Raw genomic sequence first — 22015 nt, forward strand, 5'->3', positions numbered from 1 at the left:
GCTTCTCTCATCGTTGCCATTATTGGCAATGGTCCAAAATAAAGGCCCTCCTGTCATCCAGACTTCGAATATTTTTCTGCATTTCTTTTACTCACACCACACCATCCTCTGGCTGTTCTCCCTCCCTCCCAATCCTTTTCATTGAGGCCTCCAGAATTCCCATTATGAAATTAAAAAAAAAAAAGAATCCACCCTTCACACACACACGCACACGCACACACACACACACACACATACACACACACACTTTAGCTCTTCAGAGAATGCTGTCTTCATCTCTCTAGCTCATTTAAATCTGAGTTCCCCTAAAGGACAACACTTCTCAAACACATTTTTCAAAGTGGACACTGCTCCTTTTTCCATACTCCACTACTCCCAGCAGAGAAGGCTTCAGTCCCCTTCGGCTTCCCTTTACCATGTCTGACCTCATCACTCCACATAATATGGGGAAGGGGCACGAGGACTATTTTTACAGGAAAAAACAAAACCTCTAAGAGGTTGGATTCCAAGCCTGCTACCTACATGCTCCACAACACAGAACTCAGGCAGGCGTTTATCAATGACATGGGGCAGTCTCTCTGGAAGACTAGAGATTCCACGAGGACCATCCCCGTGGTTAAGCCCACGGAAAATAAACACAGGTTGTGCTTTACAAGAGGTAAAGACAAACCTGCCCCTATTCTTCTTGCATCTTACTGAAGTTAAAGATACACTTACCATCGTTCTTCTAGCCTCCTTCTCAGCCCCACACCAAGGAATTTTCCACAGAAGCAGAAAAGACATGTAAACCCTAGCCCTGCAGATCGAGGGGACCTTTCTTCCACCAGCGATTAGAGACTGCCATTCTCTGTATAGGGTGCTCTTTGTTTTCTTCCTTACTCTCTGCTAAATTTACTTCCACTTTAAACTTCGTGATCAGCTCACGTTTGAATTCTCTTCTACTGACGCCAAGGACCCTTTTTCTGCAACACAGTGAGGGAAAAAAGGCCTCCTCCTTTGAGGTTCATGCCGTCCAGGTAGTTTATGCTTGTCCCTGCCATTTGTTAAACTCGTAGTCATTGCTTACATGAAAACCACAATATACATGGCAGAAACAGGAATGCGGAGTATGGGAGTTACTTGTTTGGGTTGTTTATAAGATCACAGAGACTGAGGTATGTTTATCTGTTCAAAGGAAAGACCCAATGGAGAGTTAGAGGCAGAAGAAATAGAATGGGGGCATGCGCGGGGTGTGGGATACAAAGCACAGACAGAATGTTTAGCATTGGGCAGGAGGCACACCTCTTCCCTGAGATAGGAAGACATGTAAAGGTGGATCTCCCTTATTTTGACGACTAAGCTTCTTGGAAAAATAATCTACAATGGATATCTTCGTTTTCTCACTTTTTGTCTGTTTTCCACAATCCACATTTATCTGGTTCTGCTCTATATCCACCTTGTAATTCTCTCCTTTCTTGGGTTCATGAAAACACTCCCTGGTTTTTCTCTTATTTCTCTGGTTAAACCTTATTGACCTAGTTCATGGACTTCTAGTCCTTTTCCTGATCCTTACGTGTCAGTGTGTGTCCTAAAATTCTATCCTTCACCCTTCTATCACACTAAATTAGTGATCTCATTCATAACCACAGCTTCAACTAAAATGAGTATTTTGAGGAACTCCCAAATAGACTGCTCAGTCCAGAATCCACCCCTAAACTCCAAATCCTTATTAAACTATCAAATATCTCCACTTGCATATTCCATAGATATCTCAAACTTAGTATGTCCAAAATTTAATGTATAATCTTTCCCTCTGAACCATTATCAATACATTAACCCATCTGGGAATTATCCTTGAAGTCTCTTTCTTCCTCACCTTACATGGCCAATAGGTTTTAAATCGATGGGCTTCATTATATAAAATCCAAATTCTTTCTCTTAACATAGCATATGAGAGCCCTCGTGATCTGACCCTTCCCTACATTTCCAACCCTTATCGTTTGCCCATCCCTCACATTCCAGATACATCCTATACTACAGACATTTTCATTTTTAAAATTGCATCACTATTTTTTTGTCTCTGTAACTAGTATGCCTTATTGTTTGGAGGTACACTAGTGTTAATTATTGTTCACCTCACCCCAAGCCAGTTCCAAGATTAGGTTAAGGGTGCCCCCTTTTTTGTGGTCCCATAGCTTAGCATATGATACACACCTATATCATGGCATTTACCAACTGCACTGTAAATATCTGTCTCCCACACAAGCTTATGAGCTCCCTGAAGGGAGGGGGCTACGTCTTTCATCTCTACACACCTCGTGATTAGAATGTAGGTACTAATAAATGTTTATTGAATTAATACTTGCATAACGTGACACTAATTCACAGCAGCAACAATATATTTATAGAGCTTACATAGTACTTTCACGTACATGATCTTATATGATTCTCAGAGATATCCTGTGATTTTGATAGAGCAGGTTTTACGTCCATTTCAAAAATGAAATAACAGCTTCAGAAAACTTAAATGACTCTGTCGAGCTGTTTCAACTAGTAAGAGGTAGAGCCATCGTTGAAATTGAGGTCTTTAGAATGTTACTCTTATACCAACATAATGACAGTGCTCTTCTGACTAAGAGTCATCAAAAGTGTCCTAACATGAAAAACAGTACACCTCAGTTCAGTTGCTAGGGGTAGAAGCATGCACTGCCCACATGCTCTAAGGAAAATTCAATAAATCCTACAGCACTGTCTTCAAAATTTCAAGGTATCCCTTGGGTTCCTTTAATTTGTGGTGGTTCTCTGAATACAACACCTTGCCTTCAAAAGTGGTTCCCCTTCCTGACTTATTTTTGTTATGGTATCACTATTCTGTCACTCAGGCTTAAAATTTTGGTGTCATTGTTCTTTTTCTGGACTCCTACTCCTATTAATTCTTCAAATTCTATTCATTTTCTTATATCTCCATTGCTGCAATCAATGCTAGCTAGTTCAAGCTCCTACCACATTGTGTACTAGGAAAGTAGAACTAAGCTCTACTTTTCCTCCTTCTTGATTGTACAAAGCACAGCTAGATTAACTTACCCGAAAATTTTGGGTAGTTTCTTAAAGACTAAAGGGGAATAAAAACCTGCAACTTATTTTCAAGGTCCTTCTCAATTTGACTAGTCTACTACATGTCATTCCAATCTTTGCCTCAAAGTATAATTGCTCAATTTAATCAATCCCTAAAGGAAAATTAGTCCAATTGTTTCCTTAAAAAGTTTTGCTCTTCCCCAATTTGTCCCGACACCCAATCACAGATCCAATATACATATACCTACCCTCTAATATTACTCATAATTTGTGTCATATCTGGTTTCTCTCTTTCCCTTAATTCGTACCTTGGTCATTCAGCATTTGGACTACACCATTAATCTTCTGACACCCTGATTGAAGCTTCTCTCCTAATCTTTGGTTCTACACAACAACCTCATTAGCTTTCAAAATCCAAGAGTTTGGGTCACTCCTCTACTTTAAAACTTTCAAAAATAATAATGGTGATGGCTACCACTGGTTGAGTATTTATCATGTGCCAGGCCAGGCACTGTTCACACACTTTACACGGACTGTCTTCATTAATCCTTCAAAAACCTCCAAATAATCCTTTAACTATTTTACAGATGAGAAAATTGAGACTGGGTGATATTACATATTCTATCCACAATGAAAAGGTTATTAAGGTAGAGCTATGATTCAAACTCAGTCAGCCTGACCCTTGAACCTGTGTTCTTAATCATCCAGAGGTTATACTGTTTGCATACATTTCAACTCCTCAACTTGGTGTGCAAAAGATCCTTTCCAGCTTCATCTCCTGCCACTACTTTCCAAGCACTTTACACACTACTGTCACCTATTTCAAGCTTTTAAAAAAAACTCCATGCCTTTCTGTTGCGAGAAATTCTACTCATCCTTCAAGGCCCACCTCAAAACATACTCTCCCAGTGACACTTTCTCTCCAAATAAGATAGTCAATTTCTTCTGTGCAGCTCCAACAGCACTTTGTACCTAATTCATTGTATTGTTTGTTTGCAATAATGTCTCCTCAACTAGACTGCCGGCACTTCAAGAGACTCTTATCTTACTTAATATATTTAATTCAATTCTGTATCCCTGATGCCCAGGGATACATTTGTACCAGGAAAATGCCTGGTACAAAGCAGGTACTCAATAAATGTTGCACAAATAAATGGTCCCAATCGTCTGCTGACTGGAATCCTACCCATCCTTCCCGGCCTCTTTCCTCCTACACAAACGCTTGCTAGACCATTCCAGTCCAGAGTCATCACGACCTCCATTGAACTCAAACTTGTTGGCTCTGCCTCTTAGCTAGCAATTATTAATCATACCTGTCCTTATGACATATATAACTTTTCATGAGTACTTATTTCCCCAAGGACCAAGACTGTATTTTATCTTTTATACTTGTTGTTTTCCTACAGTTTTTAGCATACAGAAGGCATTAAATAAATATTTGCTATTTAATTACTACTTTGAGGTTTCAAAATAACTTTTACATGCCAAACAATTAGCTTCAGCTTATTTGATCTGTGTATAAACATTTTTATAATGAAATAAAGTCATATGATTGGCACACCTCATTTACTAAATCAAGGGTCTTTTCACCAAACTTTTCCTTACAACTCTTGCCAATTCATTCGATAGCTCTGGAACCTGAAGCTTTTGCCTTACTACTGACCAGTTGTATTTCCTCCTTGATATTTTCCTTCTAAGATGACTTGTTACCACAAGATGTTTCTCTCTCTCTCTCACACACACACACTATTCTCTGTTCCTTTGCTTTTCCTAGGACACATGGTACTGATGATTTATTTTAGTATGCTTAACAGTTTAATGGGGGTGGAAAGAAAAAGAAAAATCATTTTTAAGAGTTTCTTTTTAGACAAGTAACGCCACAGATTTTGTAAACAAAAATTAAAATTCAATTTGGTTTAAAGTATAACGAAGTAGAACTAGCAAGAAACACTGAAGTAGCTATGTGACCCCAAGACCTATGTGGTTCATCTAATAATCGGAAATGAAAAATAAGCAATCCTACTAAAGCTAAGGTACTGGAAAACACTTTAGCCAAATGATCTCAGATTTATAAGCAGGGCAGCTGGCAACAGAACCTAAATAAATCATAAGGCTGCCCATCAAAATATATCAGCTTTAAAAACTTCACACACACACACACATACACACACACTTCAACATTTTGGTTCAATCTGAAAATCTGGTAGTTTAAGAGATGAGGTTAATATAACCTAGGAAACAAAGAAAATATATTGAATTCAAAAGAAAATGAGTCACATTGTGTGTGCTAAAATGAACATATACACAATATAGACAATGCACTCTAAGTGATAAATGTGAATTTATATCAAAATTAACAGATTTACTAATCTCAAGGGACAACCTAGTTTTACAAATCTGGGTACATTTTTCAAGTATCTGAACAGAGAAGGAATTACCTGGACAAATCAGGTCAAGTATATTCAGTGGGGAGAAGGCAGAGCAATATACATAAATTTAGGTTTTTTTGCTTTAATTACCCATATCAATTTTGCTGATGTGGCAGGAAGGCACTCATACAGATACAGTTAACTGTTTTTCCTAGTTTGTTTCTACTTTCCGATTTCCAGTTTCTCATCCTAGCTAAAGAACAGAAAAATGCTTAACAGAAACTAGTTAAGAGGGCATACTATCTCACCTTAAACCACCTGGGCTACATCAACTTTAAAACAGTAGAATATGACCAGAGGCAGCAGCTGGAGTGGGCTCAGAACGAAATCTGCTTTAACTAACCAGGAAACCTAATCACTCATAATCAGTGATGTGGAATTACCACGAATAATTTCAGTGAAGAGCTAATTACATTTATACATGAATCACCTACAGTATTCCAGTATTTCAAACTTCACATGAGGCAAATTTCAGGCATCTGCTATTAAACACAGAAAGAGCCATATGAGCCACAGAAAGAGCCACAGAAAGAGCCTTTCAAAACCTACATGACCATAACATACAGGCCTCCTGACTAGAAGTATCTGAGGATAAAATTGACAAATAGTAAGTAAAAGTTTCAGGGAGAAAAGGACTACTTGTATTTGATGTCAACGATGGTCTCCATATCACCATTACTATGAAATGGTACAGTTGCAAAACTAGCACATATTGGACTTTAAAATCTGTAGTTTAAAAAGTTAAACTTGAGTTGAACTAGCACTGTGGTCATGTATCTTCTCTGTCACCAAATGTAACACTATCGTACAATTTTTGAATGAGGAAGGCAAGAAAACCTGAAGATGAAATCTAAAAGTGGATTTCTGTATGAAAGGTGAATTTCCCAGTAATTTCCAAGGAAGCCAGAGATGAGACTCCATGAGCAGTGCAAACTAGTCTGTTGCAAGCCATCTCTATAAACCTTTGATCCATATCAGGCATTCCAACGAGCTAACAAATTCCATAAAGAAATGAAAGTTGTTAGGTTGAAGAATATACTACTGAGTACATGGTATCTTAGATCCATGAGCTCTATTTAACTATAATTTTCTATACCAACAAGGTCCTCTCCTATTTACCTAAATCAAATGGCTTTTAGTTCCCACCAATCAAACATGACTGTTTTGGATGCACAACTTACCCCTAAGGAATATGCCTTATGTTTGGAATCTTATTTTCACTGTAGGAAAGCAGTACAAGGAAAACACCACCATATACATGGCAAGAAGACAAGAAGATTCACAATCATAAGGATAGCACAGGCTCATTGTTCAGGAATGTGACAGGTTGTCCCATCTAATAGGAGAGTGTCAAGTGCCCAGGGAAATGAACATGTAACCCACATCCATAGAAAATACATGTCTCTCCTTCCCACCGGCACAGAACTCCGGGATTTCATGACACGATGAACGCCTGAACGACCAGTCTTTTTTCCCCCCCGTCTCTTTTTAAAAAGATTTCTGAGGACAAGGATTCCATAAACTCTTTATTCAGCTCATTCCAACGCCTGGCCCAGCTGGATACACTACCGACTGTAAAAAAATTATCTATATGAGCCTGGATACAAATCAGTGTTATTAAAGGGGGCTCAGATTGAAAAATGAAAATAACACAAAGGAAAATGGTTCTTGTTTTTAAATATTTTAATGGAAACACAGCTGGTGAGATTTCAAAAACTGGGCTTAAGCGTGTTTCAACATTGTGCCAGGATATCTGGGAAGCTGAATGGGAAAAAAAAAAAAAAAAAAAAGAAAGAAATCTCTCTCTTTCAAAAATAAACAATACAATAATAAAAAAAGAAAACACCTTTATTCTAAAATGATTTCAATTTATTGACCAAGCTACACGGTAAAGAAAAATCACCCCAAATTGTTTTTCACCTCCACAGCAGTTTGAAGTTGATGGGCTCTGCTAGAGAGCATGGAAATCTCAAGTAACTCTCCATCAGCCCTCAGTTTCTCTATTTTAAACCAATCTGCTGACTTGCTGTCGGGAAACGTCCATGCATTCTGCCTCAGCTGAGAAACACTTAACTTTTTCTTTTGGGGGAGTGTCTGTGTGTTTCAAGGGGAGGGGTCACCCCTCTCGGCCCTGGACCACGCAGTGTTGACGGTTTTCTAAGGAAACGCTTCCTCCTGTCCACGAAGCTTATTTTTTTCGTCTTCTATGCTGCCTTTTCCCCATCTGTTCTGCACCGAACGCCAGGGACCCCGAATCCGGCCTCGTCCCTTCACCCTTGTCAATCCCAGCTGGTTTCCCCCAATCACCGCGCGGGGTGACACCCGAGGGCCGAGCGCGAACCCCCGGGGCTGGTGCTAAGGAGGCGCGGGCAGCGCGGAGGACTGTCACTGGGGAGCGAGCGGGGGCCAAAGCCGAGGTGATCGCCGACTGCTCATCGCCCGGCCCCGCGCGGCCGCAGGTCTCCGAGCCCCTGGGTCCGCCCCGGCAAGCGAGGCGTGCAGCTGTCGCGAAGCAGGAAGCTAAGCGCGGCCTCCGGGCCGCTTTGACAGGCCGAGTAGGAAAAGAAGGGGGTTTACCGCGGCCAGGAGCCTCACCCCTTCGGCTGGGAGCCCCCGAGAGCGAAACCCCCGCCCCGGCCTGAAGGCCAGCGACAGACCGCGGAGCCTCCGCCACCAACACAGCCCAGCCCAGCAGGGGCCCGCCCAGGGGCCACTCCCCAAGGGAGGCAGCCAGTCACTCGTCCGCCCATCCGGGCCCGCTGAGGAGGGGACGGTCTCCCGCCCGTCCTCACACACAGCTCCTCAGGCCAGGCCCCCAGGGCTTCGTCCACCTCTCACCTTTGACGACGCGGTCAGCCCCGGGAGGGGGCGGCGGGGGCGGGGGTGGGGGCGGTGCAGCCCGGGCCGGCTCCGGGGCGGCCATGCTGGGCCCGGGGCTCGGCTAGGCGCTGGGCCGGGCGGGGTTGGGGGCGGGGGCGGCGGCTACCAGAGCCAAGCGGCGGCGCCGCCGGGGAACATGGCGGACCCTCTTTCCCTACAGAGGGGCTAAGACCGGCATGCACCGCGCGTGCGGGGGCGGGGGCGGGGCAGGCTCCAGGGACTTGTGCAAAATTACTAAGGCTAGAGAAACAGGACGAGGCCAAGGGATCAGGTTAAAACTCTGGGCAGGCAAAAACCAGAGTGAGTGAGGGCTGTCTGTAGCTACAGTTGCTGCGGTGAATGAGTGCTAGGAAACACGACACCGGCTCTCATGGCGCTCCCAGTGTGATGGCGAGACGTAATCAAACCTCACAATCTCCTACTAATATAAAAACAAATGTATAACAATTTGGCTACCAGATCTGGGTACTTTGGTTACTAAGGTACAAGAGAAATAGAGGCATGGCAGGGTCTACAGAGAAGTGAGCGTTCAAAATGGAGTTTGAGAGAGAAACCTGGCCCGAGTTTGGAGGCTGGAATTGTCAAGAGTCTGAAGGCAGAGTGAGAATGCAGGTAGAGCAGACTAGGCTCCAAAGGTTAAGAATCAATACGGGTAAGGGGAAGGGAAGGGATGACACCAAGAGATGTTCAAAGACACTACAGAATTCACCTGAAAAGGACAGTTTTCCTCATGATTCATTCAGAAATTAGCGATTTGGAAGGCAGAGGAGTAAATAGGGAATTGGAAATTAGTTCCTCATAAGAAATACCTCCTGCGGTATTTCTGTGCATACACACAATCCGGGCGCAAGTGACTTACGGAATCTTTACAGGGATGGACACTCGTGGGGAAAGGGCTAGTGGGAGAACTGGCAATTAAATTAATAATTATCAGAAGAGTGTGTATGACACCAGGCTGTATGTTGTCATGGATAGAGACTAATGTATCTAATAAGATCTATATACCGTGATGGCACCGATGCCAGTGGGATGGGGTGAGAAATTCCTGCCCATGTCCTGCTTCACATTACATGTGCTCAGAATCTGTTCATAATGGGTGGTGATAATTAGGTAAGCAGTGGTCCAAAGGTCTCAGAGAGCACCTTTCTACCTCTTCTTTTTGTCAATCTCAGTGATCCTGAGACCTGGGGTACAAGAGTAGGTAAATGCCCAATGGGTATTCTTTGCAAAGGGAGCCCACAAAACTGTCTTTTAGAGGGAGGAGGATTTGGGAGTGGGGCAGGGGTGAGATGCATTTTTCTGGCTGAAGTGCAGTAATTCCACAGGGGAAGGGAAGAAGAGGGTCAGCCATGGGATACAAGAGAGCAAGGAATAAAGGCACATCCACAAACTTGTAGAGGGAGGGCACCATGAGTACACAGATCAAGAGCGAGTCTGTAAGAGGAGTTTGAATCCCCAGAAAATCTCCCTAAGGAGGGAAGGAGAAAGTGTGTGAAGTGTTTAGTGCCTCTTGGCAGGAAAGGGGTGGAAAATGTAGCAGCAGTAATAACAAGGGAAGTCACTCCATTTTAGGGCACATTGACTCCTATCTTGAGTACATATCCTTCAATTCTTTGGCTCTTCACTTTCAGTCAAAAGCTACACACACACACACACACACACACACACACACACACACACACACATCTGTTCATGCCATGATTCACTCTTTGGGAGCCCCAGGCCACTGAGAATTGGTATTCCCTGCTTATCCAGGCGTGCCCACCCCATACAAAAGACAAGAGGGATACACAAGGGATTAAATAAATAATTAAATGACAAAGAATTAAATAGAACTATCATATATTTATTAATGAAAAATACTTTACAAAACCAGTATGTTTGGCCCTAAAATAGTTCAGCTGACTGAGGGTTTACAACGGCGACTGAGCAAGTGGCAGTAATGGTTCTGCTGCTGAGATGGAGGTATGTTAGTGTGCCTGACTCCATCTGTTCAGAGGGCAAATGTTACTATGTTGGCAGCTCTGTATTCTAGGCCTAAGGTTTGGGGGCACGGGGAAGGAAGACAGTCCATAATACCTGGGCAGGCAGGCTGCCCTGAATGACGTGTCAGGACTATAACCACAGGGCTACATGTCCCTCCAAGAACAAGGGATGGGGAAAGGCAGGAGGTCAGGTAATAGGGATAGGTGCATAAAACAAAGAATAGAAGTTGGTAGCACAGTAGGGAACAGAGGATGAGGGCTCAGGTGCAGGTGGGGGCATAAAGCATCCAGGAATAAAATGGTGACCCTAAGATCCTAAGGAATGGCTAGTGTCCAGAGTAATATGGGTTCATCTTTAAAGTGGCTCAAAGAAAGCCCTAAACAGCAGCTGCTTCCTTTTGCTAGGTGAATGGATATTGGAATTTCACATAATCCTTCTCAAAGAGCCACATCATGGTAGAGGTTATTGGCACCCCTTGTGAGATGAGACTAGCACAACCCTAGCAGGGATACAGGGTACCAACTCTGCCACACTCCAGTTTAACAGAGAAGGCTGTGGCTCCAGGAAAGGAAAAGGGTGACCCTTACCATCTGCTGTGCTGCAGGGCTCTAGCCCTGATCTCTCTTGCAGGGGCATCTGCTAGAACAAACAGAAACTCCTGCCCCCCTGTCCTCCTGTGTGCAGATTGTGGGGCGTAACTGCTTTGCCTCCAGTCATCATCTGGGGGCATATCTACTCTTCGAGGACCAGGGGCTCGAGACCCTGGAATAGGACCCGAATTCCAAGCTGATCTCAGGGGTACAGGAAGACTGCTTGATGGTGGGGACACAGGGTGAACAATGGGAGGGTGGGAGGGTGAATGGAAAAGATCCCCCCAGGACTGAGCGTGAGGAACCTGAATGCCCTGGCGTCTTTCTGGTAGTGTGGCAGTGTGGGGTAGCTGAAGCTGGCACCCTGGAGTAGTCAGGAATCTGGCCCCAGTATGCTGGTTGGCCTCTGACCATGGTCCCCAGGAGGCATCTGTTCTGGAACGATGGGGGAGACTCCGGTAGTTCAAAGTCCTTCCTGTGTACTTGACCCCTTGGGAAGTTTCACCCCTGTCACACATAGCCAGAAACTGCTGGACACTCCTTGAAGTTCCTGGGAAGAGAAAAGAAATTCAAAGACTGAGCATCTTTAGTAAAGCATTCTCCTTCCCAGAGGACCATTTCTGGTTGTTCCACCCAAATCCTTACCCCTCCAAGAGCACACACAAGAGGGAAAGAAGGAACTTGGCTTTGCTTTTGATTTCCTAAAACAAAAACCTTAACATACATCAAAATCAAGTTTTGTACCTCCAACCTGGGCAAATGAAACAATCTCCTCGATGCTGCCATACTTCTACCTCATTCCACTATAATCCTTCCTCCACACACACACACAACTCTCTAATATTTCAAATGTATACTCTCATTGTGACAGCTCTACTTCTAGAGCTACCACTCCAAACCATCACTCATTTTCTTCACTCCAGTTAAGCTGTCTTTGCTTACATTTGCTCATTCTCTGAGATCTCTGCTTTTGTTCATACCACTCCTCCAACGTATACAATGTGAAATGCCTTTTCTATACATTAATTACCCTTTACCTTAAAGAAGTAACTTTTCAAAAATCACTTCTAAAAAATACTTTCCATTCTTTATTTTATATCCCATCAATGTCTGCACTATATTCTTATATGTATGTAAATATGCATATTCTGATTATTTAAACACAGCTCTCTGAGTGTCGAGAGCTGCCTTCTTTCTCCCGTATTCACTGTAGCATTTGGTACAGAACAGGCTGCAATAATGCTGCCTGTATAACCAGATGCCCCTAACAACTGTCAAAGGAAGCTGGCTATCTGGCTGCTCCACAAAGTGATACAAAGTCTGTCTGTCCAGGTCTGCTTATCGAAAACTCCCTAAAATCGGGGACACAAATATCCTCAACACTACCCTGTCTTTTGTTCTAGAACCACAACCACTTTGGGACATTTATATCCATAAACCAAGGTTTCTCAACTTTGGCACTATTGATACATTGGGCTGATAATTCTTTGGGAGGGGAGGGGGTGCAGGGAAACTGCCCTGTGCATTGCAGAATGTTTAGCAGCATCCCTGGCTTCTACCAGGAGCACCTCCCCTTTCCCAGTGAGATTCACTGCCTTAAACTGTAGATTCAACGCGTGAAGAGGAAAAGAAGCAAATCTTGCTATGAAGAAAGCCAGAAAGTGCTACCCACCATCCCCAGGACTGTCTGGGTCTGTATCCACAGCACAACTATTCCATGTACAGGGCCTTTCCACGTTTCCCATTCACTCCTTGTCCTAGACCATCCCTCAACTGAGACTCAACGGTTCGAAGGAGAGAAAAGTAGCTAATAGAGATGACCTTTTCTGTTTTGGGGGGTCCTAAAGACTGGGTATTAACCCCTTGATCACTTAAAAGCTTATCCTATTATGACTAAAACAGTTCACTTTCATGGGTAGTTAAGATTCTGAGAACTCTGGTCTAGACCCTTAGTCTAGAACCATGTTCCCCAAGAAATGATTCAGTCACAATTCATCTAGATCAATGCTTGATCTTAAAGCAGTAATTCATATCTCTTTATAAGCCCACCTTGGGACGGACACACACACACACACACGCACACGCACATGCACACGTATACTGATTTGATCCTTTAGGTCCCTGGAAAGGTACTACATTCTGGCATACTGGCACATAACATTAGATTTGGGGAGAGTTACCTGGGGGTCTATGGGGCTCCCCTGCCATGCTGGGCATCAAGACATCTGGGGGCAGGAACTGTGGTTGGGGTGGGTAGAGTTGGGGACCATGGAGAAACACAGGAGGGTCATGAATGACAGGGAGGGAAGAGGAGCTGGAACAACGGTGCCCGGTTTCCAAAGGCTTTTTCCTCGAGTTTGATGAATCCTTATAATGAGACAACAAAAAAACATAGAGATGAAGATTAACACACAGCAGGATATGGTTGGGTAAACACAATGAGGCAAACAGGGGGAGATGGAGGGAACTAGAATGCAAACATGCCTTGTTCTGGTCTTTAACAAACTCCTTAATGCTAACAATCGAGTTAGAGAGATTGAGATAAATTTAAAAATAGAAGAAATGAGAGAAAAATTCAGAAAGAAAATTCTATACTCTCTTAAATTGGAAACCAAAATGTCTCCGTAAATGTACAAGCAAGAACTCTACTACTCCATTTTCTCTCCTGTCACCATTACAATCCACAGTCTCGTTTGACTGTCAAGTTTGTACCCACTGATGCTTATGTCCTGCTCTATGCTCCATTCGTCATTCAGAAATATCCCCTTTAACATGGGAAACACTAATATGTCCATAATTGAACCAACATTCTTCCTAACTCCTCTTCCTGGTACCGCATTTTCCTAAGTCACCTAGACTCAGATGTTGACATTGCTTTTGATTGTGCACTTCTAATCCACAATTCCGTTAGTTGCCTTTGCCAAGTACTGTCATTTTTACCTATAGGTTTCATATTTAAACTCATCTGGACAACTGAAACAGCCTCCAATCTGACCTTCCTATCTCTATCCCACTGCCTCCTTACTTGGAGCCAGCAAGTTCCTATGTGATATGGCAACGCTGATCTTTCTCACCTCGTCTCCTAGCATTCCTGTGCCTTTTACACTCTAACCTTCTTAATGTTCCTCCAACACACCAAGTTCATTCCGCCTCAAATCCTTTCCTTGCTGCTCCTGTCACTGGAATGTCTCCCTTCTTATCACTGAGGTCTCTGATTACTTCTGATTTCCCTCACCACTCTATCAGAAACAGCCCTGAGAATAACCAGTTACCTCTTTACTCCTCATCCCCTTGCTTTATTTTATTCTTCTTTATCACACATTGTCTTGGATTTACTTGTTTATTGTCTTTCTCCCTTAGAGAATACGTTGCTTTTCACTCCAATATCCCCAGCACCCTGAACAGCATCTGGAACGTTACAGGCACTTAATAAATAATACATTAAGTAAAATAATCTGTAGGCCAGTATGTTTTATTTCTTTTACTAGATTGTAAGCTACTCAAGGACAGATGTGTGTTGTTTCATCAGTGTGCTCATAGCACCTATGAGAACATGGCACATCATAGGCATTTACCATCTAGCCTAAGGACCAGGTCCTCTCAGCATGTGACACAGCCAACTATTCCTTTCTCCTGGATAGAAGAAAGTAGTACCCCACATCCCTGGTTTCCCTTCTATCTCTCTGGTCTCTTTTACTAAGTGTCCTTTTAGTGTTCTTCAGAAGAACCACCTTAAATCTGATACCTTCAGGGATATATCTTGGCTCCTCTCTTTTCGCAATACTCTTTTCCTCTTTTCAATGCCTGGGAGTCTCAAATTTCAATTTTAAGCCTGTATGTTTCACATCCAAAGGCCTACCAGATATCTCCACTCAAGTTTAATATATCCAAAATTGTACAAATCTCTTCCCTTAAACATATTCACTTCTCTTCCCTCAAATACATCATCATCAATCCATCCATAATTCCCGGATATGATCCTTGGTTCTCCTTCCCCCATACCCAGACAGGTAGGCCCCAAGTCCCATGGATTTTTACTCCTTAATTGGCTCTCCAATATGGCCACTTCTATCTTCCCAAACTTCTTACTGTGGTTCATGATATAACCCTTGTTTATATTTTTTCCAGTCTCACTTGTCAACACTCTGTCCTTCCCTTGACAGACTCTAATCCTGCCATACCAAAGTAGTTTCTTTTAATTCAGTTATTATCTGCTTCAGCTCCCTTTACCCGCTATGCATTTTTTTCCAGGAAGCCCTCCCTAATCCCTCAAGCCTGGTTTAGATGTCCCTTCTATTATGCTTCCACAGCATTAAATCCTGTCAAATAACTGTTTACTTCTCTGCCTCCTTCAGCAAACTGTAAAGTCCACGAGAGCAGGGACTACATGTAGCTCACTTGCCCAAGTATCCTCAGCACCTGGCACAACACCTAGAACAGAAGCTCAGTAAGCATTCGTTTAAAAGAACGAATCAGTGAATAAATAAATAATACAGAAGTCAAGAGAAAGCAAGCCAAATCTCCTAGGAAAGTAATCATTTGCCATTAAATGCATTAAACGTGTATGAGAAGAAATACTGGGCAGAAAAAGACTACCTTTCCCAAAAAAGAATGGCAAACTGTTCAGAGTTGTTTAGGAACTTCTGAATAATAAGCTGGAAAGAATGACTGCCTCTTGGAAGAGAAACTGGATTTGAAGGCCCGGTAGAACAGAGACTTAGTTTTCACTCCATGTCTTTTGTACCTTTTTATTTTTATCCCACATATTTAAAACCTGTTTTTTAATTTTCATTGAATTGACCTAGTGAACAAGCTTCAATGTCCTGGAGCTTTGCATCCGACCTCTATTGTAATGAAAACTCAAGTTGCCTTAGGCAAGTGGGTAAAACTCTCAAAAGGCATGATTTATTAACTCAGCCGTGGAAACTATTGGAGTTTGTTTATCTCTGCTGACTTGGGTGTCTCTGTCCCTTCCACCAACAGATTACTGCATTCATTATGTAAGAAAGGCCTCGAGGAGAAGGGCTTTAAATCATTTTCGTGCTAATGCTCGTGCTTCATTTCAGCTTGAAATCACACTGTACCTTATTCAATCATGTACTGGGATGGGGAAGAAAAGACAAAACAATACTCCATCCCATCCATCTCTTCTCTTCTTTGATTAACGAAATGGATTGTGACCCAATCAGGAGCCACTGCTTCTGAGACTCCTCTCAAGGTTACTAGGTAGGACTCTTCTCATCCTGGAGAACCCTGTAAAACACCTTGCAGAACTGCTATAGGGAAGGGACATTCCTCTGGGCTCCAACTAAATTGTGTCAATAAAATAATGACCACGTGTCCTCATTTTTGCTGAGAGCACATGGCTTGTTCCCAAATTACAACCTTCAGTTTCTTTTGCCCCTTCACCTGGATTATGTTTTACCTAGCAAGAGAAAGGGCGCTCTGAATAGACAGATCTTGATTCTACTCATAAAATTGTGGGAAGACATTGGGGCCTCCTCCCTCTCTACGACAACCATGCCACTAAGACTGTGTGAGATGCAGCACATCGTGCTTATCATCCCGACACTCCCTTCCGGGGCCTTGGCAAGGTGAGGCCTTCAGGTACAGACACATACAGGCAGTCACATAACACCAAAGCCATGGTTTTCGCACAGACCCTGTCCCCAGAAATATGGGAGAGACTAGGGTAAGACTCACTAGTAAAGACCTGATATATTTGAAAGGTAGTGCCCATGTGGCAATCTCTTCATTCAAAAGAAGCTCAATCGTAGACCGTATTCTCTTCTAATAGCCCCACATTACCATGTCTCTGCCTTACCACCAAACCTACCACTCATATCTCTTCACAGTTCCAACACATCACCCCATGCCCAGCACTTTAGCACCTAAGGCTGCTACCTGAGAAGCAGGTGCTATGCTGGCTTCATGGAGACAATGCTCCATTTCTGCTGTTGGGGTCTTTGAGAGACCAAGGCCAGGGGCTGAATGCAACCTTCTCCCCACGCCATCTGCGGAGCCTGGGGAGGAAAACAAAAATACAAGTTGAAACCACTTCATCTCTTAGAGCCTGAACCCTGAGCTGGGCAGCACATAACTCAGGGGTTCTTATTTCATTAAATAACAAACATGCACCCCTGACTCTAATGGAGAATGTAGAAACAGGAGTTTCAGAACATGGGTAGTTTCTTATAGACCACCAGGGTCTGAGGACACAGGCCTTGAAGAATCCTGTGGAGAAGGGGCTCTTTGGACAGATAGCTGAATGTCCCTATCTTGCCTCACTTCATTTTTGTAAACAAAATCAACTTTGCTGCTGTCAGACTTGGGCCCAGACTGATATATACAGAGGAAATTTTTCTGACATAGTGATTCTCTAGAACGTCTGTGATAACAAAGGAATCTATAAATATATCCAGTCTAGTTAGAAACTGAAATGATCATAGCCATCATCTATCAAACATCATCCTTTTACATAACAGGAAAATGAGTTCCAGGGTCTTACAGGTAGTAAGTGGCTTAACCAGTATTAAAATTCAAGTAATAGGATTTTTATTTCCTGTTACTATTACGAGCACAAGCTCTTCAGGAACATTTTGTATGTGTAACACTTTTTTAGTTCCCCCATTAGCTTCTCTCAATCACTTAAATTCTAAACAACTACTAAATGCTTATCTCTTCCTCAAAATCTTGCTAGATAGTTAAGAGAAGAGCTGCTCCAAACTGGGTATGTGACTCCCAAGGGGCTTGCTGTCCCGATACAGCTAATTAAGCCTGCCGTTCTGAAAGGGCATATGTTCTTGACCTACATTTGATATATAGATTTATGTCTATTGCCAATTCATGTCTTGATTTGATATTTTGATTGTAATATATGTTATCCTGGCTGAAGCAGGATATTGCTGACACAAAGCTAGAAGGCCAGTTATTTGTCATGTTTCCTGGTACTTACATGCAGTGGTTCTAATACCACCTCAAATTCATCTAGGAGCTTTAACACACGCAGCTGCCAGTACCTCTCCACAGACATACTGAATCGCAATCTTTGTGGTTGGAGCCTGGGAATACTTATTTTTAAAAGGCTTCCCTAAAAAGTATGGGAGAATATCCTCAAACATTATTTATGAAATATAAAATGTTACAGTCTTCCTAAAAAGTAATCTAGAAATATCAATTAAAATTGAAAACATATTTACCCTCCTATCCAACAATTCCATTGTACTCCTGGAAATAAGAAGCAAAAATAATAGCTTATTATGGCATTATTTGTAGTGGCCAAGAACTAGAAATAAAGTGATACCATCTACAGCAGAATGTGGCTAAATACATTATGGTATCCTCAATATCAAATACTGCCAGCCACTAAAAAATAAATTGAGTTAAATTAGATGACTTGGAGGGATTTTCATCCAGTGTTACTGAGTTAAAAGACAAAAAAGTCTGTAATATTATCCCCAAACAAACGGAAAAAACACTGTATATGTATATCTGCAAAGGATTTTATGAACAGAAAAATACAGAAATATGCATATTCTATCATATCTGGAAAGGTGGTAGATAAAAGGTAGAGACTCATGTGAAGGAAGGACAGATAAACAGAAAAAATGTGCATAATAAAAACAGCTGGGATCCCGTTAATGTAAAATTATTTCTCTGGTTTTTTAAAAGCCACTCCTCAGGTGACTCTGACGGGCAGTCAGATTTAAGAATTACAGCTGTAATGATCAGAATCGGGGACCCCTTAATCAAGTCAAGTGTGATTCCTAGACACGGAGGTGGCCATTGAAACCTCCTGAAGGGAGGAAGACTCCGATTCCTTTAAAGATCTTTAAGGAGAGATGGAGGTGGCCTTCTGAAAGGAGTACTGTTGAGGGGACCTCTGGATTTGATAGAAGGTAGAATTAAAATGATATCTACGACAGATCAATAGTAACAAGAAGGGTTACCAGACATTACGTACTTCCTGACATGCTATAAGAAATACAAAGTACTAACCTATGAAGTACTTTTATTTTTTAAAAATTGTACCTGATTTTAATAAACTCTCTAGCCTTAAGTACAGGAAAAACAGGCACTAGAAAGACATGTTTAGGGGGGAAAAAAAGAAAGAAAGCTCTATTAGAATATAATCAGCAAAATCTAGAATGTGGAAGACAAATGGCCAAATTTCTTCAACAAACAAATGGCAAAGGGGGAGAAAAGATACAGAAATCGTGCAGGCTAAAAAAAAAAAAAAGCCTTGAGGTGTATTAACAAAATGCAATGTGTGCCTACTAAGGGGAGGTGTTCTAAGGCTGCCCCCCTCAACACTCCAGGCCGTGTCCCCTCCCACACTCTTGAAGAGGAGGCCTCATTCGGGGCTCCAGGCTGCTCTTTCCCATCACTCTTGCCTCCCTTGTGACACCGGTGCGTGGTGTGGTCTGTGTATGCTAACCCCATCGCCCTTTCCAGCCCACTGCCAATAAACAGCTATTTAAGAGGGAAAAAAAAAAAAAAAAAAAAAAAAAAAAAATGCAATGTGTGAATCTTGTTTGAATCCTGATTAGACATAAACCACCTGTGAAAAGACATCTATGGGACAATTGAGAAAAGTTGAATACTGGTTACTGTATAGTATTAAGAAATTATTGTTAAAATTTAGCTTACATAATGTTATAGTTTTGCTTTTGAAAATCATTTTTATTTCTTAGAGATACATTCTAAACTATTTATGCATGAAATAATATAATGTCTCGGATTTGCTTTAAAATAATCCAGTGGGAAAAGGAAAGGAGAGGGTGCTATAGCTAAATCAACATTGGCCCGTATGTCAATACATTGGCCAAGATAATCACCATGGAAGCTAGTGGTACCTACATGGTGGGGGGCGCTATTATAACATTTACTCTTATTCTTTACTTTTGAATATGTTAGAAATTTTCCATAACGAAGTTATTTTTAAGATGTCTGCCCAACTTTAAAATACTATGAAATAGGTCAAGGGCAGTGTTTGTATAACTCTTTAGGAAGTATAATCATGTCAAAATTAATTCAGTCTCAAACATCATAATACTATACGATTCCATAAATGTCCAAAATAGACAAATCTATAGACAGAAAATAGGTTAGAGGTTGCCTGGGACCTGGAGAGAGGGGTAGGGGGAAATAGAGTGACTACTAATAGGTACAGGCTTTCCTTCTAAGGTGATGAAAACACTTTAAAATTGATTGTGCTGATGGATGCACAACTCTGAATATACTTAAAAAAACCTTTTGTACACTCCAAGAGAATTGTATGGTATGTAAATTATATTATCAATAAAGCTTTTTAAAAATAAGTCATGCAGAGAAAGACAAATATTATATTATCTTGTATGTGGAATCTAAAAAAAAGCCAAGCTCATAGAAACATAGAATGGTAGTTGCCAGGGGCTGGGGGTTGGAGGAAATGGGGAGATGGTGGTCAACGGGCACAAACTTAACTATAAGATGAATAAGATCTGGAGATCTAATGTATAGCAACATGACTGTAGTTAACAATATTGTATTATATACCTGAAAATCATGAAGAGAACAGACCTTAAATGTTCTTACCCCAGAAGAAATTGTAATTATGCGTTGTGGTGGTTGTGTTAACAAACCTTATTGTAGTAACCATTTTAGCAATATATACATGTATCAAACCATCACACTGTACACCTTAAACTTATACAATGTTATCTGTCAACACATATATCAAAAAATATGGGGAAAAAAGTAATTTGTACTTAATAAATGCTTTATGGTAAGATAAAGGCCTTCCCCAAAGATACATTCTGTCATATGTGGATCCTAACTGGCATTTTCCTTCATCATCTACTATCCGATTTATTCTACTTAATCATTTTATCATTTTATGTCATGTCAGTTCTTAAAGACTCAATTTAAAACAGAGACTCTAATCAAAATAAAGGCTAGTTTGGTTTGACAACTATTTTGAGAACTGATTCATTAGATCGATTTTTAAATTAGTTTTTGTTCAGTATTAAGTAAAAAGTTAATGGTAGGTAGGTACTATTTCATATTGTTTTTAGAAGTATAATCTTCCTGAAGGCTAATTTGCCAGTATATATCAAGAGATTAATTTTTAAAGTTTATAACCTTCAACTGGTTATTATCCTTCTAAAATTTATTCTAAGGAGCTTACCAGAAATGTGGTCAAGCATGTAAAGTATATTCATCACAGTGCTATGTTATTAAAAAATTGGAAGTAACCTAAATATTCAACCATGGAATATTTTGTGTATATTCATATACAGTATATCATAGTCATTAAACATAGGTTTTATCAAAGGGAAAAAATGCTCATGGATATAAAGTAAGAAAATTCATGGGAGTAAATTGTGTGTATGTATATGTGTGTGTATATATGTACACACATATATACACACACATATACATGTATATATGATCCTACTTTTTGTAAAAACAAACTATATAGTATATGTATATAAAAAAACAAAGCCAGAGTAAATGTGCGAAATTATTAAGAGTGGGATTATCAGTGATATTTGTTACTTTAATATATTTCAAAACTATGAAATGAAAATGCTGCTGTTTTGGGTAATATAAGGGTTTTTTGTTTTGTTTTGTTTTAAAGATTTTATTGGGGAAAGGAACAGGACTTTATTGGGAAACAGTGTGTACGTCCAGGCCTTTTTTTCCAAGTTAAGTTGTGTCCTTTCAATCTTAGTTGTGGAGGGCACAGTTCAGCTCCAGGTCCAGTTGCCATTTTTCTGCCGTTTTGCAGGGGGCGCTGCCCACGATCCTTTCCAGGAGTCGAGGAATCGAACTGGCACCTTGTGGTTGAGAGGATGCGCTCCAACCAACTGAGCCATCAGGGAGCTCAGCGGCAGCTCAGCTCATGGTGCTGTGTTCAATCTTAGTTGCAGGGAGCGCTGCCTCGATTTTCTTGCGGGAATTGAGTAATTGAACTGGCAACCTTGTGGTTGAGAGCCCACTGGCCCATGTGGGAATCGAACCGGCAGCCTTTGGAGTTCGGAGAATGGAGCTCTAACCGCCTGAGCCACCGGGCCGGCCTTGTTTTGTTTTTGT

The 22015-nt window shown here is 41.5% G+C and overlaps 2 protein-coding genes across 5 annotated transcripts in view; both read right to left on the reverse strand.

Annotated features, from left to right (window-relative positions):
- Nucleotides 1-8527, reverse strand: part of PPP3CB (protein phosphatase 3 catalytic subunit beta) — a 44068-nt gene extending 35541 nt beyond the window's left edge. For all 4 annotated transcript variants that reach the window (XM_081075084.1, XM_081075083.1, XM_081075082.1 and 1 more), the window contains exon 1: nucleotides 8322-8527. In XM_081075084.1, the coding sequence (XP_080931210.1) occupies nucleotides 8322-8406 (85 nt within the window). In that variant the 5' untranslated portion in view covers nucleotides 8407-8527. The remainder of the gene's footprint in view (nucleotides 1-8321) is intronic.
- A 1661-nt stretch (nucleotides 8528-10188) lies between these two features.
- The window catches only part of USP54 (ubiquitin specific peptidase 54), a 117779-nt gene continuing 105952 nt past the window's right edge, over nucleotides 10189-22015 (reverse strand). Inside the window, 3 exon segments of the mRNA XM_081075067.1 lie at nucleotides 10189-11489; nucleotides 13120-13306; nucleotides 16844-16962. Coding sequence (XP_080931193.1) covers nucleotides 10933-11489; nucleotides 13120-13306; nucleotides 16844-16962 — 863 coding nt within the window. The 3' untranslated portion in view covers nucleotides 10189-10932.

The sequence above is a fragment of the Rhinolophus hipposideros genome, assembly GCF_964194185.1.
Source record: "Rhinolophus hipposideros genome assembly, chromosome: 15".
NCBI classification, from domain to species: Eukaryota; Metazoa; Chordata; class Mammalia; order Chiroptera; family Rhinolophidae; genus Rhinolophus; species Rhinolophus hipposideros.